The following is a 16,242-nucleotide window of genomic DNA, read 5'->3' as shown; positions in this document are numbered from 1 at the left end:
TATTCTAGCCACTAAAAGCATGACAAATTAAAGTTATATAAATGTCATGTGTCACGTATAACAACTATATGTATAGTCTTTAGTCCCTTTACAGGCTTGAATCTCGGATGTAATGTACGAGTATTTCATAAGAAATATGTCACTATGCTTATGATGTAGCTTGATAACATTCCTCGTTAATAATGTCCAAACGATAGTTTAATCAATGAGCATGACTTTAAGATGGTGTCTTCGAAAGTCATTATGTATGTTCTGTTTCCTACTGTGATTTATGAGAAAACATCCTTGGTGACATGAAATACCACATTACAAGTAATCGTTGTCTATACTCTATATTGTAGATATCATGGTTGCCTTCTATATATTTTTATTAACGGTGTCTTTAAAGTCATTTTGCCAGATTTTACCATTCTTTCAAAAAACAAACAGTCAATAGCTAAACCATTGGTCGAACCAGACAACACACCCAGCAACCGAATGCTTATTGCCAAACAAGATCGTTAGCCATAATGATCGACTTATGACCCCTACAAACCCATTAGTTTACTTACAAGTTAGGACCATCACCACATCTACTACATAAACTACATAGTTAGGACTTCGGAACATTACCACATCCAGTACATGATCGAAACCCAACTGTTTAGTACAAAAGCATTGCATCAATTCAATACCCTTCATAAAGAATGGGTAAGAAAGTTATAAGAAATTACAACTTATATGGACTATAAATATATCTCATAACAGACGTTTCTTCAATTTAAAATGAAAACTGACCAAAAATACCTCAACAAGATAAGATCACCAAATCTACTACAACCATTTCTAAAGTACAGAAGCTGTAATACGCGACTACAATTTTTCAAGGCAGCAAGTGCAGACAGCTTATGAGATCAAAGAGAAGCTCTTACTAGAAAATTCAAGGAAACAAGAGAGATAATCAAGTGAGACAATTTGCGAACTGCTTTTGCTTAATACCAAATACAACAATTTCAGTTCATTCAATACATCCTCTTCTTCCCAACAAAATTCACTTTACAAATAAGAGAACAGAAAGAAGAAAATGGAGAAAAAGGGGGAATCCAACTAACCTACATCTTAGACCTCTTTTTATAAATCCTAACCTTCATAAACTTCGAAAAATACCTTGCCAGTCACTCAAGTAAATTCTAATACAAAACTTGAATTTTTTTTTTTTTTAAAACAAAAACTTTAAATATGACTGGGGAAGATCAGAAAACCATATACCAACAGAATGAAAAAGAAACCTGCTCATATCACCCCCCCAAGCTAGCTAAAAATTTGTAATATTTAGTCAATGGCAGATTGTCATTCTATACCTCAATTTATGCTATTAGCACCACCAGAAGATACCTTTGGCTAATCCTTCGGCCTGCTTTTATGATGTTATGTCCTCACATACAACCCCCATATAATCTTTTTGATATTTTCAGCAATTGTCAATCCCAGAGAACTCCCACCATCAAAAGATCTTGTCGAGCTTACAAGAAAAGGGCACTTGTTCCAGATCAGTAGTTATTTGGCCAATTCATTTGTGCATGTTGAGATTGTTGATAAACATTAGCTGTTGCACCCGCCATATCAACAGCCCCAGGCATGGCCTGGGATTGTTGTAGAAAGGGATGCACACTAGCTTCTGTAACTGCTTGAGCAGGATGGTAAATGCCGGCAAAGGTACCTTGGCCAGCCTGGGTAGGTGCAAAAGTCACATGCTGACCTTGAGGAAGATTGTAGAAAGAGTTTGCAGGTAAATTGGCAATGTCACGACCTGGTGCAGGAATCCAGACAGTAGATCCTTCGCTCTGCAACACAATAGAATTTTAAATCATCCCACAACCACTAGAAATGCAAGACAGCCAAAAATAATAGTATATTTAAAAACGATAAAAAAAAAAAAAAAAAAAAGGGGGCATTGGGTAGTTATGGAAAAATAGAAAGAATATAACAATTATAAAAAGAAATAAAGTAAATAAAATGGCAAGAACAAGCTAACCTGTTGCCCAGTTATATACATATTATTATCCTTATACTGGGATGCAGCATGATCCTCATTTGCTGTTGAATTTCCAGCTGTAGAAGCTGAAACAGAACTGTAACCTACTGGTGAGGCCCCATATGGTCCATAACCTCCACCTATACCCATGTGCATTGAGTTCCCAGTATTACTTGCTGGCTTATACTGAGACATTGGAAATTTAACTGCAGTCGGGCCCGCCGCAGGAGCAGGTTGTGCTGGATATGCATTGCCAGGCTGAGCTTGCTGAGGGAATGCATGATGATTACCAAGAAACTGATGCATGGCAGGAGGTGGGACATAAAATGGAGGAAAATAATGGCCATAGGGAAGATAATTTGGCGCGTAATGAGGTATATGAACTCCAGCTGGTTGGCGGAAAAGAGGCATTGGCTGTTGAGTGACACCTATAGAGTTTGGCATTACACCAGCAGCTTGAGTTACAAGTGTTTGAGCTGCTGTTGACAAGACCATAGAATTTCCGCCCTGCAAATGGAATAAACAGGATACAAATGCATAAATGCAAGAATTACTTAACAAAATAAAATCAATATTGATCTGATAAATTTAAAAATAAAAAATAAAAACTGTACAAAACAAACTACCAAGGGCACTTCAGAAAAATCAAAACGACTTAACTCAAGTTCCATAAATAAACAATTTTCCAAGCAAATGACATGTCTACCATCCACCATTTTTATCAGATTTAAGAGGGGCGAGAACATATGCAGCATTTAACATATCAATTCATGGATTTCCGACATGACAACAAGACCCTTATATAATCAAGTTTTGGACCAGAGTCCAGAAACCTCAAAAGAAACTACAGTTCAAGCCATTTAAAAACCTACTCAAGGACAAGTACGGACAAGTGTCAAATATGACAGTTCAAATGTATCATATTAGATGTTTGCAATAACAAAGAAGGTTAAAATAAATAAAAACATGAAAACTACTTCAACAGGCCTTCCACAATTCAACACATATCCTCTAATGTTTAAGGTCCCAGTTACAGAGGATGATCATCTGTCGTTTAATAAGAGGGTGTATACTGTATAATAATCAATAAAAGGAGATGGCATGCTCTATTTTAACATTGCACCATTAGCCCCCTATGCTTTGAAATTCTTTAATGAAGTGAGCATACAAACCTCTGTTGGAGATTGTGAAGGCAGGACTGCCACATTCCCATTGTACTTCGCAGCAGCCAAATGTGCAGGAAAGGGGGACACACGACCATCACTGTCTGCTCCAGAGCGATAAAATTGAGCATAGAAGCTTGAAGGATCCACTGGTTGTTGCACCTGACCAGTAAATCAAACTAGTACATCAATAATCTTACCCAAACAACAGGGGGCGAAAGGTGAAATATAGATATTGTAAACATATTGTAGCAGTACAATCTATGAGATACAAGTATTTTGGAAATATTACACACACATGACCCACCCCCTACATCTGCCTATCAACTGTTTAGCAGGATCAAACATCCAACGGACCAAAGATCCAAATTGACATCAGCAAGGAAAATAAAGCACTTACTACAAAGCTAGAAGCTCTAGAAGCATCACGAAGTTGTGTCTCTGAGGCCTCTTGTGATCCTAATGGGTTGCCAAGCATTGGCGGCAACAGACCAAAATTATAATTGGTAGAAGCATGGACATTAGAAAGCTGAGGACCACTAACTGTCTCCTTTGAGTCACTGAAATCAGGTACAGAATTAGTTGGAGCGTTGACATCACCAGATGACATGTTTTCCTCAGGCTTAGGCGATTGTGAACGATCAGCATAATCAACTTCCTCTTCAGGCGACAATGTGCTCTGACTGCAGATTAAGATTGAAAATTTTTAGGTTAGATAGATCACAAGTTCAAAGCATATTATCTCCATAAATAAAAAATAATAATAAAATTGCACATCAGATATTTGTTCAAACATAAAATATAACATACACAGTAAATTTAAATAGTAAATCATGCCAGCAGAGATATAGAACATACTACTCAGACTTCTTCAATTGTTTCATATCGATTTTCATGTTTGGTGATGCACAACTTTGACCATTTCTAATTATCTACATTAAAAAATTATAATAATTTAATATTTTGAAAAGATAGATGAAGACAAATAAGTTTATACTATACATAAATACATAATAACATCTGTATTATATATGGCAAATGCTAATGAGCGCCCCCGGGGCGATAGATAAGAGAATTAAAAGTGGAAATATTAGAGTAAAACTAACATTAATTACACCGCCTGGGGCGCTCGTTAGCAAGATCCTTAATACATATTAGCAGATAAATAAGTAACTATAAAATAATGCAGGGGGATATCTTTTAATCTTTAAGAGGAAACCAGAGTAAAGCCAAATGGTTTAGAAGAAGCACTGATCACTGGACCACCCTGGCCCAATATATATTGTTTTAAACTCATAAGCATTCACAATCGTGGAAACGATTGCACAACCACCTTTGCAGGCGATGTAGATGATTTGCACCTGTTCCGTCCTCATAATATATTGGTCATGATAAAATCAAAAACCGTTACAATGGGTCAAGATAGGCCAAGATATAAGACCATGGCCCTGAGTCCAACTTCAATGCCATTTTCACAACCTAGGCAATGGTGCATTTCTTAATTATTTAGAATTAAGCCAAATCATTATTCTCACCTTAAAAGATACAAGTCCTAGATCTAATAAGCAAATATAGGTTCAATTCAGAGTATTCAAATTAGGAAATTCTTACTAAAGACCACTTTAAGGTTACTCCTTTTGCCCCTATTTGCTTGAACCATTTTGACTTTTCAAGCTCTCCAAACACATCTTAAAACATAAATATCTCAAATTTAGCTTATCCAAAAATTATAAATATATGATTGTTTAAAAGTAACATTGAAACAAATCCAACAAGATCCCACATGACGGTTATATCTTATGGATTAGTGATAATTTATGGTCAAAGTTTTTAAATTTTGACTCACAAAATTGCAATGAAGCAAACAAATAGGGACAAAGGGAATAATAATTAGGGAAATTCTCTTTGGTGAACTCCAACTTTTCCATTTTCTAAGTGGTAAACATTCTTAAATTTTAGGGAAATTCTACATTATAACCCGCTACTTTTTGAAATTCTACGTTGTGCCCCTACTTTTTGAAACTTCTACCCTGTAACCCCAAGGTATAGTAAGTAACTCTGTTGTACCCTTGATGCTAAATCACCGTTAATATAGTTCCGTTAGACATAAAAATTTAATTTAATTAAATAAATAAATAAATGAAGTATATAAAAAAAATCAAAACACCAAAACCACCCCATGGTCAGCCCGCTGCCACCGCCATCCCACCACCCTTCCCCCGGAGCGTTGGCCGCCTAGATTTCTTCCCCTCCCCCGACGTTCGCGTTGCCCTGACCACCTCCCCTTTCCCCTTTGAATCACCCACCACGAAATTCAACAAAATCTCTCAAATTCCAACCCCCAAATCCCAAACCCTAACTTTCAATTTCCGGCAGTAGGAGGCTAGAGCGAAGAGAGAGAAAAGGAACAACAGCGGAGGCTACGGCAGCGGTGAAGGGAGATGGCGGCTCGTTGATTTCCGGCGATTGGAGGTTATTTAATGTGTTTTTTTCGACGGAAAGGGGGAGGGGTTACGAGTGTTTTTACGGGGAAAGGGGAGGGTCATCGGGGCGGTGCAGTCACCAAGGGAGGGAAAGGGGGTCTGAGCGGCGTCCGACGTTCGAGGGGACGGGGGTAGGGTTGGCCGTGGGTTGCAGCGGCTGGTTGTGGGTGGTTGGATTGGTGATTTTGGTTTTCTTTTTTTTTTTAATTTTTTTTTTATTTTTTTGGGATAACGGAACTTTATTAATGGACACTTAACGGCAAGGGTACAACAGAGTTACCAATGAGACCTTAAGGTTACAGTGTAGAAGTTTCAAAAACTAGGGGCACGACGTAGAATTTCAAAAAGTAGCGGGTTATAATGTAGAATTTCCCTAAATTTTATTATCAGTGGTAAACCTAAATTATTGATTACCATTGATAAGTCTTATTTCCTTAACTATAGTTAGTTTTTTATTTTTTTTAATTATATTGAAATTATTTAAAAAAAAAAAAAAAACCAATCCCTCCCCCAACCAACTGCCTAGCCCCTCCCCCAACCTAGCCCCCTCCCGGTGGCCGGAAAACGCCGCCGACCTCCCCTAGTGCCGGCGGCCTCTACCTCCTCCCTTTCCTCCACCTACGACACCTCCACTCTCCCCGTCAAAATTGGCCCCCCTCCCCTCCCCTCCCGCCACCGCGGAACCCCATGACCAACCCCCATCTCGTCGGCAAATGGTCGGCCGTCTCCCCTATCCTCCGAAAATGGTCGGCCAGCCACTCCTAACCCCAAAAACCACCCCTAACTGGCCCACTCCAACCCCAAAAATTGCCCACTCTCCCTCGAAAATAACCTCTTACCACCACAAAACCCAAACCCGTTTCCCCTACACCACGACCCTCTCCCTGTCGGAATCGGCCCTCCTCCCCTGACCCCCACCCCAATTCGACCCATATCCCCTTTGCCTCCCCGAAAACCAGCCCCCTAAACCACCTAAAAACTCAAACCCGATTTTTGGGTTTGGTTTAAAAACCCTAAACGGGTTTGGGTTTTTTTTGGTTTTTTGGGTTGGTTTTAGTGTTTCTAGGGCGGCGAACAGTGGTTGGGGGAGGTCGGCGTTTCCAGGGGTTGGGGAGGACGGCGCACCGATGAAGGTTGGGCGGCCGGTGCGCCGGCGTGGGTGGGTGCAGGGGAGGGGGAGCTGGCAGTGGGCGGGGGGAAGGGCGGTTGATTTTTTTATTTTTTTTTAAAAAAAAATTAGTATAATTATTAAATTATTAAAAAAATAATTAAAAACCTAACTATAGTTAAATGTTATTGTTAAAAAAATAAAAAAAACCTAACTATAGTTAAATTTTTTATAAAATATAATAATTAATGGCACCACTAATAATTATAAAAAGTTAAAGAGTACCAAAGATAATTTTAAAAAACTTTGTTTACCACTTAGAATTTTATAAAATAGAAGTTTACCAAAGAGAATTTCCCTAATAATTAATAAGTTCAAATAAACACATTTCAAGGTTAAAAAATTCAGTCAAAATCTTAGAAATCAAATAATAGTCTAAGAAAGTTCAGGCCAAGTAATATAAGTTTAATTGAATTTAATTTACAATACTGAGAGAATATAAGGTCAACAGTTCAGTGTTAGCAAATAAATTCTGGAGTTTCAAGTTGAAAAGAATTTCCATCACCATCCATCTATCTCTTCTCCTCACATATCTCTTACTTTTCTCCCTTACACAACTGAGAAAAGATGACCAACTTAAAGCAAAGTAGAGTGCCACTCGAGAGAATTAAAAGAATGCTGAGCCAAGGAGTTCTGCAGCTTAAATTGAAGCAATCCTCACAATACTGGGCACAGTCAACAGATGAATACATTTATACGTATGACTAGACCATATGAGCAACAGTATCACCAAGATAACAAGACATAACGATAACACCTCTAACCCTGTCCACATTCACATATTTTGCAATTAAATATGTGTACACTACCCAATTCAAAGTATTCTTCCTTGAATATTCAAAGGAGCAGCCATGAAACACACACAAATAGATAAATAAATAAAGAACATCCAAACAAAAACATAATCCTCCTTGCCAGATGATAGAACCAACCACACAATCTTACTGTGCCAGTAACTTAGGCAATGATTCAAGACTAATTAAATGAGTGACATATCAGGGAAAAAGACAAAGAACACTTTAAAAGGAAGAATGGCATCCTGGCAGGTATAGGCTGACAGCAAATAATCCCCAAGTTGATTGTATATTGTAAGAGAAAATGTATAAAAAGTTTCATACCTAGCAGCCTCCTCCACTGTTTCTTCAATTGCCTGTTCTGTCTTAGAAACGGATTTCAAGTTTTCAGCCTCAGATTCGCTGGAGGTTTTTGAAGCAATAACAAAAGTAGCATCAAAGCTTCCAAAACTCAAACCAGTCCGCACAGCATCAGGTACATGTATGTGGTTTGGAATAATAACATGCTGAGCATCCTTCACATGTAAAAGACTTTCCAGCTTCTTCTCTAGCTTGTTGGTAGCACAAGCTGAATCAGTTATGTTTTCCACGGATTGAGTGTCTGCACAAGATTCAGCTAATTTATTGGAGCCTTCAGGTGCAGCTGTTGTCTTAAGTCCTTGAACAGTATTTGTGTTGGTCACCTTTGGCTTCCACTCCTTATTGGGCCCCACTGAAACATAAAAAGTTGGTTGCGTAAATTCATTATTGAGCACCTATTGACATCAGGCGGAAAAATAAGACATTTCAAAATTAGAAAGGGCATAGCAAGGGAGCAAGTTTCCCTCAGACAGCAAATGCATATGACAGTATAATCCAGCTACAATCAATTCTTTAACTGAATTAATCTTTAAAAGCCCAGCAAGCTTAGTCACAAAGACATTATCTAAGTATCCCTATCCAACATAATAAACGTGACAAAGAAGTAAAGATGCATGCTTTCAGTTCTAATCAAGCAATTATCAACACCACAGAATTGCAATAGGCATGTTGTGAGTTGCGACTGGCAACTTCTCCTTAGACTCTCTCCCACGCAAGCGGAAATTCTGGGTAAACCTGGGGGTCCCAAGCACAACAAAGAGCTTGTTCCTAGATAATACAATCCAATAGTGAAGTAAAGTAAATGCATGAATGACTCCCATTGAGTTGGCAAAGAAAGCCAGGCTGGTATTCACTTTAAAAGCATGTCATTAGTGCTAACACCATCCAATGCCAAAGGCTAGCCCTACAACTCAACTGAGAAAGAACTGAAACACGTTATAACAGAATTTAGTTTTGTCGCTAAACAGTCAGGAGCAACAGATATCTTGACGAACACAAGAACAGGTATACCTTTTTGAGAGCCCAAAGCTTGCTGTGAACGGCTACCATAGTTAGAGGAAGGTCTACTTGAGCTTCCATGACTCAATGATGAAGGCTGCAACAATTCTGTAGACTGATTCTTCACAGCATGTGACTTGGCACCCACTTTGCCTGACATCAAAGTTACCAACATCAGGAGCAAATTAAGCATACAAATACAAACAAAAAACCTCAGTTTTTTATAAATAAAAAAAAGTAAAAGAAAACCCTAAAACTATATATTGGTCAACGGCCATCACCAGCATTTGATTTGTTTTCAGGAGAAGTATTTGAATTTGGCTCCACATGCGAGTGCTGGATTTCAACATCACGTTTAATGGTGTCAGCACCAGCAGGGACATCTGTATCATTAAAACCAACAGCTGGGGAGGTTGCTGCCAAAATAGATTCCACATTTACTCCAGACACCATGTTCGATTTCTTGCTTCCACCACTCCGTGTCTGTGGCTCAAGCTCAAGTTCCTTGGCACCACTTAAGGTGTTGGCACCTTTAGTACCCCCTGAAACTACATTAACTGGACCATTGGGCATCTCTGTCACAGAGCTGTAGAGGATAAACAAGAGTATAGACATGTAAAGGTTGTGACGCCAGCAACAAGACCGTATATGAATAGTTGCTTTAAAGGAACAATTTCAACAAGATGTAACCTTCCATCTTCTTTTCTTTTTGTCTCCTGAAATGAAGGAGATGAAATAGATCCAGCTTTGTTAGAAGATTGGGTGATTCCATTCTCCTTAGCAGGATTACTTCTGCCACCGCCAGCATCTGAAAACGATGTCCCAAAATTCACATTGATGATTCATAATACAGATCAGAACAAATTAAAAAATGAAAACCACAGTAGTATAGCATGTAAGGGCCTGTTGCCCTGTTCATTTTCGTTTTTATTTATTTTATTTAATTTTTGTTTCTTTTTAAAACTAATAAAACAAAAAATAAGAAACCAGAAAAGGTGGTTGGCACTTTTTTCCTACCAGTTTACAAAATCATGATGATTCTAATAAGTTTGACTAATTTTTTATTTTTATTACGAAACATATCATGAATTTCAAAAACACACACACACACACACACAAAAAAAAAAAAAAAAAAAAAAAAAAAAAAAAATATGAAAACTACAATAATACTGTACAGGCCCTAAGAAACTACAAATACCATATCAAATAAAAGTTATCAAAACTCTAGAAAACAAAACAACATGAGAAAAGCCAAAATTTTGAAAAGCATACAGCTACTATAACTAGTAACAGCAGAAAAAATAGATGTGCAATTTAAACATTATGTGTGGTTATATTAATCTAAACAAAGAAACATTTGGTCAAAATAGTTTTCCAGAAAGTTTTAGATATGATAAATTTCTACAGAGCAATATTGACATAAACTCAATAGAGAATAATCTTCAACTCACCTGGTGCTGCATAACGAGATGCATAATTACCACGTCCACCACGATCACCCCGTCCTGGAGGACCAGGTCTCCACCGTGAATCAACAATTTCTCGGCCAGTCTGGTTCTGTAATATACAAACACAATAAGAACTCAGAATGCAAAACGCAATCCGAACAACAGGTGCAGCAGCCAACAATGACCGTCTCAGTGCAGAAAGTCCCACCAATTACAAATATCAAACAAGTGCAACAGGCAGAAAAACAAAACCAACTAGTGTAGCAGAGAGAGTGTAGCAATTGGGTCATGTGTAAGGAAATGTAAAGATTTTAACAAGTGGTTTTGTATAAGATATAGTAGGAAAGAGAGTGTCATAAGTGGAGTTTGTGTAAGATGAAGCAGGAAAAAGAGTAGCAAATAATTCAAAATAGGAAAAAGCACTAACATAAGTGGGTGAGAGCCTTAAAGGAACGGATGTAATAAAATTTGGAAACTGAAATAGCTTAAGAATTTTAAACCCCTTACAAGAACGATATAATATACAAGTAGCATGATTCCTTCAGCCAATATCCCAAAGGTTTGCAATAAAAGAAAACATTGTTATGACAATGGGAAAATCAATCGATAAACTTCACTTTCCCCCTTACACGAGCAGCATAACGCCAATCACAGAGGTTACAAAACAATGAATGATACAGAGTCATAGAGCATGCATTGTTTGATACCTCGATAGTCTAAGGCTTTTCCAAATGGACTATCAAGAAGTACTTTCTAAAACCTCCTAAAGCTAATGTATGGATGAAGAAAAATCAATGAAGCTCAAGTAACTATAATTTATCCAAATTAAGAATAATGCTACCAGCAGCGCCTCAAATCACCCCTAAAACTAATGCTGACTTGGTGACTCTAAAGTAGGTTGAGACAAATGATGATCAATGATGTTCAATGCCAAGAAAGATAAAAGCTGAAATTGGAAGTCTTTTCCAGTTCTAAGGTTTAAATTTCTAAATGTAACTGATATTTGGGTATCAGGGTTGGACTGCCTTAAATGGTTCAATGAGTAAGATCTAGAAACACTGTTGTTACTGTAGCACTGCACACACATCTAGCTTTATTCATCCCAATAGAAGTTACACGCGGCATAGAGATGGGTCTATGGAAAGCACAACCCATAAAAAGCATGGTCAAGGATAGGGGCATTGCAGGAGCAAAAGGCAGATACCTTAGTGGGAAATTAAAAAGGGGTTTGAATGCCAATATCACTAATTCAAAGCCACTCTAAACAGCAAACAGAACAGAGTCTCCAAGTAATAGTATTAATTGTTCCCAGTCTTAGAAAGGATCTCCATTACAAAAAGTATTGATTTAAAGCGGTGACACATGTAACGTTATATTTTCTACTATACAAAGGTTTTCACTTTTCAGTCAAAAATCCAAAACCAATTCAAGCTAATATTATCTCTCATCGATGCATTATAAAAATTGATGAAAATTGGCTAAAGCCAACCCTTGTTTATGCCAATTTATTCAAAACCAAGTGCTTGTTTATTATGCATAGAAAATAGTACTACCTCCGTCCCTTAATACAATGCCTCTTTCTCTATATTATGTGAGGAATAAATGCTCAAAAGAGGCATTGTATTAAGGAACGGAGGTAGTATTTCCTACAAATTTAATTTTCAAATGTACTAGGAACTATTATTTTTTGTTTGGTTGCTGGTGGAATGTTCACTTATGTAAAGGAATCTAGGTAAATAATTTCCTCCATTTTGTGGGAAGTAGAGCTTCCTAAAGATTACAAATTCCAATATTTCTGTAAACCAAACAAATTCATGTTCTTCCTTCCAATTCACAAGAATACATTGGTCGGCAAAACAAGCACCAAGTCTTTCCACTTCCCTTTACCAGCAACAACTTAATCTTCTTTTACAAAATAAGTAACACCAGTAGAAATAATTAAAATGTCATGCATCTATTTCCCAAAATGCTAACCTCCTCTTTTTTAAACCAGCACGCGTGCGCGCGCGCACACAAACAATTTATTTACCTCCTCTAATCCCGGTACACATTAAATAAATGGACGACGATGACTTATAATGACTATGAGAGAGAAACAGCCATATTCAAGCTTACAAAATATGAAACGGATAAATATTATCATTTAAAAAAATAAAAACACCAAAGTAACCTATAAACACATTTATCGTCAATGTCTCACTGATAGTAAAAGGTCTAGACAGCCACACTGAAATAATTGCTTACATAAAAAAGTACTTCTACATAAGCACTCACAAATTCACAAAGTTACTTCAGAAATTTAAATTAAATACACTAATTTCAAGACTTACCTCTTTTTTCCGATCTTTTTTCCTTTTCACTTCATGGAAGGTATCTAAAGAACATAAAAACAGCGTAAGAATGCAAAGAGTAATGCAGAAAATTCAATAAAGAGTATAAGTTTGCAACTGCCACAAATTCAATACATATATGAACGACAATTAAAGGAATGATTATTCTCAATAGCTTATTAAAAGGGTCATAAAAATATATATATATATATATATATATATAAGTTACTAAAACCTAAACCAAGCTTCAAACTAAACGCCATCAAATCATCTAAGTATTCAAACAGGAAACAAACTAGATCTCCCTGTAGAAAGTGTGGATACCATGAGCATTTTACATCATTTCAATGGTGTGGTTTGCTTTTTGGCAGAGTGGGCAGACTAAATGTGAGGAGTATCCCATTAGTGTAAGGAGAATATTAAATCGCTCCAACATCAAACTTACTTCAAAACTAAGACTTTTCAACAGACTTGAAAAAAACCTAGTTCTTTAACCTAATATGCCTATTACCGCAGTTGTCAACTGTGCAGCCACATGGATATCAGAATATGTCAATGCAAACAGAAATAATCAGTTTAAAAACCAGCTCACTGGAGAAAAGGCATAACTACCACTACTCTGCATCAGCAACTAATTAAAAAAAATCAACTACCCCAAATCAGCATTGCATACACACAAGTTCACAAACTTTACAAATACATTATTAGGAATTTCCCGTGTAAATAATTTTCAACCTACTCAGGGATTCCCATGTTATCACTTTCATTGTCTTTCATTTACCATTATTTTTAGATTACTCCTTCCCTTTCATAATATTTTCCACCCTTGCCATTACTAATTGTCTCAAAATTATTTTCACACTAGCCCTCTCAAGTAAAGTCTCTTATTATCTCATTCTAATCCCACACTATCTCCCACTTTTCGATCTTGGGAATCAGGTTGCACTCTTTTATTGCATTGTCTTTACTTCTACACAAGGAGAGAATACAAGGAAGATGCCTACGAGGCATAAGGGGAAATTCTTTTCAGTCATAGATTGTCACGTATATTCCCAACATTATCAAAATACTTTGGAATACAATATCAAAAAGAAGAAAATCCACAACAATAATAGTGTGCTAAGAGGTACTCCTCTAATGCTAAAGTGTCTAAGTCAACCTAGAGGTTACACTTTACAATTCAACTATAATGTGATAATATTTATCTAGAACTCCAAAAGGTGACTTAATAATATGATAACTTTCTCAATGGAAATTGCAAATTCACTCTCAAGTAAATAAGGAAGTTTTCCAATCAAGTCATGGACTATTTAAAAGAATAAAATGAGGGTCGTGGCAGGGTGGGATAAGAAAAGGGAGAAATATTAGAAAAGGGTGAAATAATAGAAAAGGAAACTTTTGTGATCTCAAAATCTTATTTGAAACCATTAAAAACCAAAAATGAAGGGATTAAATCAAATACAACCAAAATCATGATGAAAGGCAACACGATCATAGGGGCACATCCATCCTTGCAATCTTCCACCTTTCTATCTAACTACCTTATCACCTTAAATAGTCATGTGAAAGTAAACCATATGCTTGGCCCTAATCCAGTTGTGTGCCCCCACTCACAAGCCTCCCTCTAGCCTTGATTCACCTCAAAGAACTCAGCTTCATTTATTCAAATATAAAATAACTAAATCTAACTAATTCCTTAAAACCACTAGACAAGCCCAAATGTACTTCAAGCAAAAATGACCTTCCATCATTCATCTAAAACAAAAATGGCAATATAAAGTAGTAAATTTATCTTTCCAACTAAGAGGCTTTCTTTCTTGACAGTGCATCTTGAATTACAATACAAGTTCTACATGTATCAGGTTCCACGTCAAATAAAACATGAAACTCTTGAAAATCAAACAGGCCTTCTTGCACCCATCTAACGAAGGTCATCATACCCATGGTGTGGGATAGGACTAAGTGAGCACCACTTCGCACCTCCCATCAACTCATTTCAATATGGCCTTGTAATTTGCATGCTTCTTTTTTACATTTCAAACAATGAGTATTTATAGATAATGGAATACCAAGTCTTTCCATTCAGATTTTCAAAAGGACCTAAATAACAAGTAGTTTCCAATAACTACCAAATTGCCAAATAATTAATTGACACAATCACACATAAAGCAAGCACATCTACAACAACAACTATTTTTTTCCATCTTTAACTTGTTCAAAATTCAAAACTTAAATGCCATGACCACAACTCGATATAAGTACACTATAGAGAGGTCCAAAATTCCAAATTCCCAAATTAGTAAAGACACCTAGCATATAAGTGAACTAGCTCATACAGTTTTGTGTTCAAGCTGACATTCACTAAAGTGTACAAACTACAGTAACCGGCTGCTTCCGAGAGCAAGGCGGGGAGCACTCAGGTAACTATAACCGACTTGCATGATGCTACATGGTTCTTCCATTACATAAAGCAAAATATAGCAGGGGAAAAAATAAAACACCAGAAATCAACGAATCGAAAACCGAGCAAGCTCATAAACCAACCCAACTCAAAACTAAACCACCAAATTGACCCGTAAGGTACAGAAAAACCACCAAAGCAAAAACAAACACACACACAATCTATTGAAGCCGAAATCGAGCCGAAACACGGATCAACAGGATAAAATAGCGAGCAAGACGAACCTTGAAGGAGGAGCTTTTGAGTGGTTTCATTAGGATCCATTGAACAATCCTTAAGCATTGCATAAATTTCTTCATCACTGTGATTTCCAGTGATCTCTTTGATGTTCTGGATCGTCTTTTTCACATTGTTAGGGATGGTTGACGACACCCTAACCCCACCGCTCATTTTCACACCCCCTCCTCCAAACCCTAAAAAATCAAACCCCAATTCCAACAACAAACAAACACGACGTTTCCTCAATCAAATTAACGTTTCTGTATGAATTGGGAAGAATTCAAAAAAACCCTAGAAAAAAAAGAGGGAAAATTGGGTAAAATTGAATAGGGACAATGATGTAATTGGGGAAAAAGATTGAAACTTTGAATTGATCTACGAAGAAAGAGGAGAGAGAAAGAAAAGGGGGGAGAAGAGAAGAGGAGAGAGAGAGAGGAAGAAGAAGAGAAGAGGGAGAGAGCAAAATGGGAGAGGTTGGGGGATAGTGTAGGGCTTTTTTGGTGAGTTTGACACTATGTACTTTTCTTCTTCTCTTTCCCTCTCTCTTTTTTCACTCCTTTTTTCTTTATTGTTTGAGTTTGACAACCAATTTCTCCCTTCGGTGTAAGTATTCAACACTTTCTCTTTATCTAATCTGTTGCTCGAATCGTATTCGAATCTAATAAGTGTGAAACTAAGGTAAATTGAGATTGAATTAACCTTAATCGAATTCGTAAATATATCTTAACATCGATTTATTCTATTTCCGTGATTTATTTGTTGTTAATTGAGTACTAAAGTGATCTGAGACAAATTTAAACCAA

General features: G+C 36.9%; 1 protein-coding gene across 1 annotated transcript; it reads right to left on the bottom strand.

The window, feature by feature from the left end:
* Positions 1 to 937: 937 nt before the first annotated feature.
* LOC110730850 (GBF-interacting protein 1-like) lies at positions 938 to 15,610 on the bottom strand. The gene is made up of 11 exons (XM_021910681.1): positions 15,445 to 15,610; positions 12,760 to 12,803; positions 10,433 to 10,538; positions 9,672 to 9,789; positions 9,263 to 9,567; positions 8,994 to 9,134; positions 7,947 to 8,334; positions 3,578 to 3,860; positions 3,187 to 3,339; positions 2,015 to 2,521; positions 938 to 1,823 (listed from the first exon to the last, which is right to left on the bottom strand). The coding sequence occupies exons 1-11, from the start codon at positions 15,608 to 15,610 to the stop codon at positions 1,530 to 1,532; spliced, it is 2,505 nt and encodes an 834-aa protein (XP_021766373.1). The 3' UTR covers positions 938 to 1,529.
* Between the last annotated feature and the right edge of the window lie 632 nt (positions 15,611 to 16,242).

The sequence above is a fragment of the Chenopodium quinoa genome, unplaced genomic scaffold, assembly GCF_001683475.1.
Source record: "Chenopodium quinoa cultivar QQ74 unplaced genomic scaffold, ASM168347v1, whole genome shotgun sequence".
NCBI lineage: Eukaryota > Viridiplantae > Streptophyta > Magnoliopsida > Caryophyllales > Amaranthaceae > Chenopodium > Chenopodium quinoa.
This window is presented reverse-complemented; position numbering and strand designations above follow the sequence as displayed.

Coding starts and splice junctions, on each gene's coding strand:
- LOC110730850 (XM_021910681.1), bottom strand. CDS start 15,610: ATGAGCGGTGGGGTTAGGGTGTCGTCAACCATCCCTAACAATGTGAAA. Junction 9,568..9,671: donor AAAAGAAAAGAAGATGGAAG/GTTACATCTTGT, acceptor TATCCTCTACAG/CTCTGTGACAGAGATGCCCA. Junction 2,522..3,186: donor CTTCACAATCTCCAACAGAG/GTTTGTATGCTC, acceptor TTCCATTTGCAG/GGCGGAAATTCTATGGTCTT.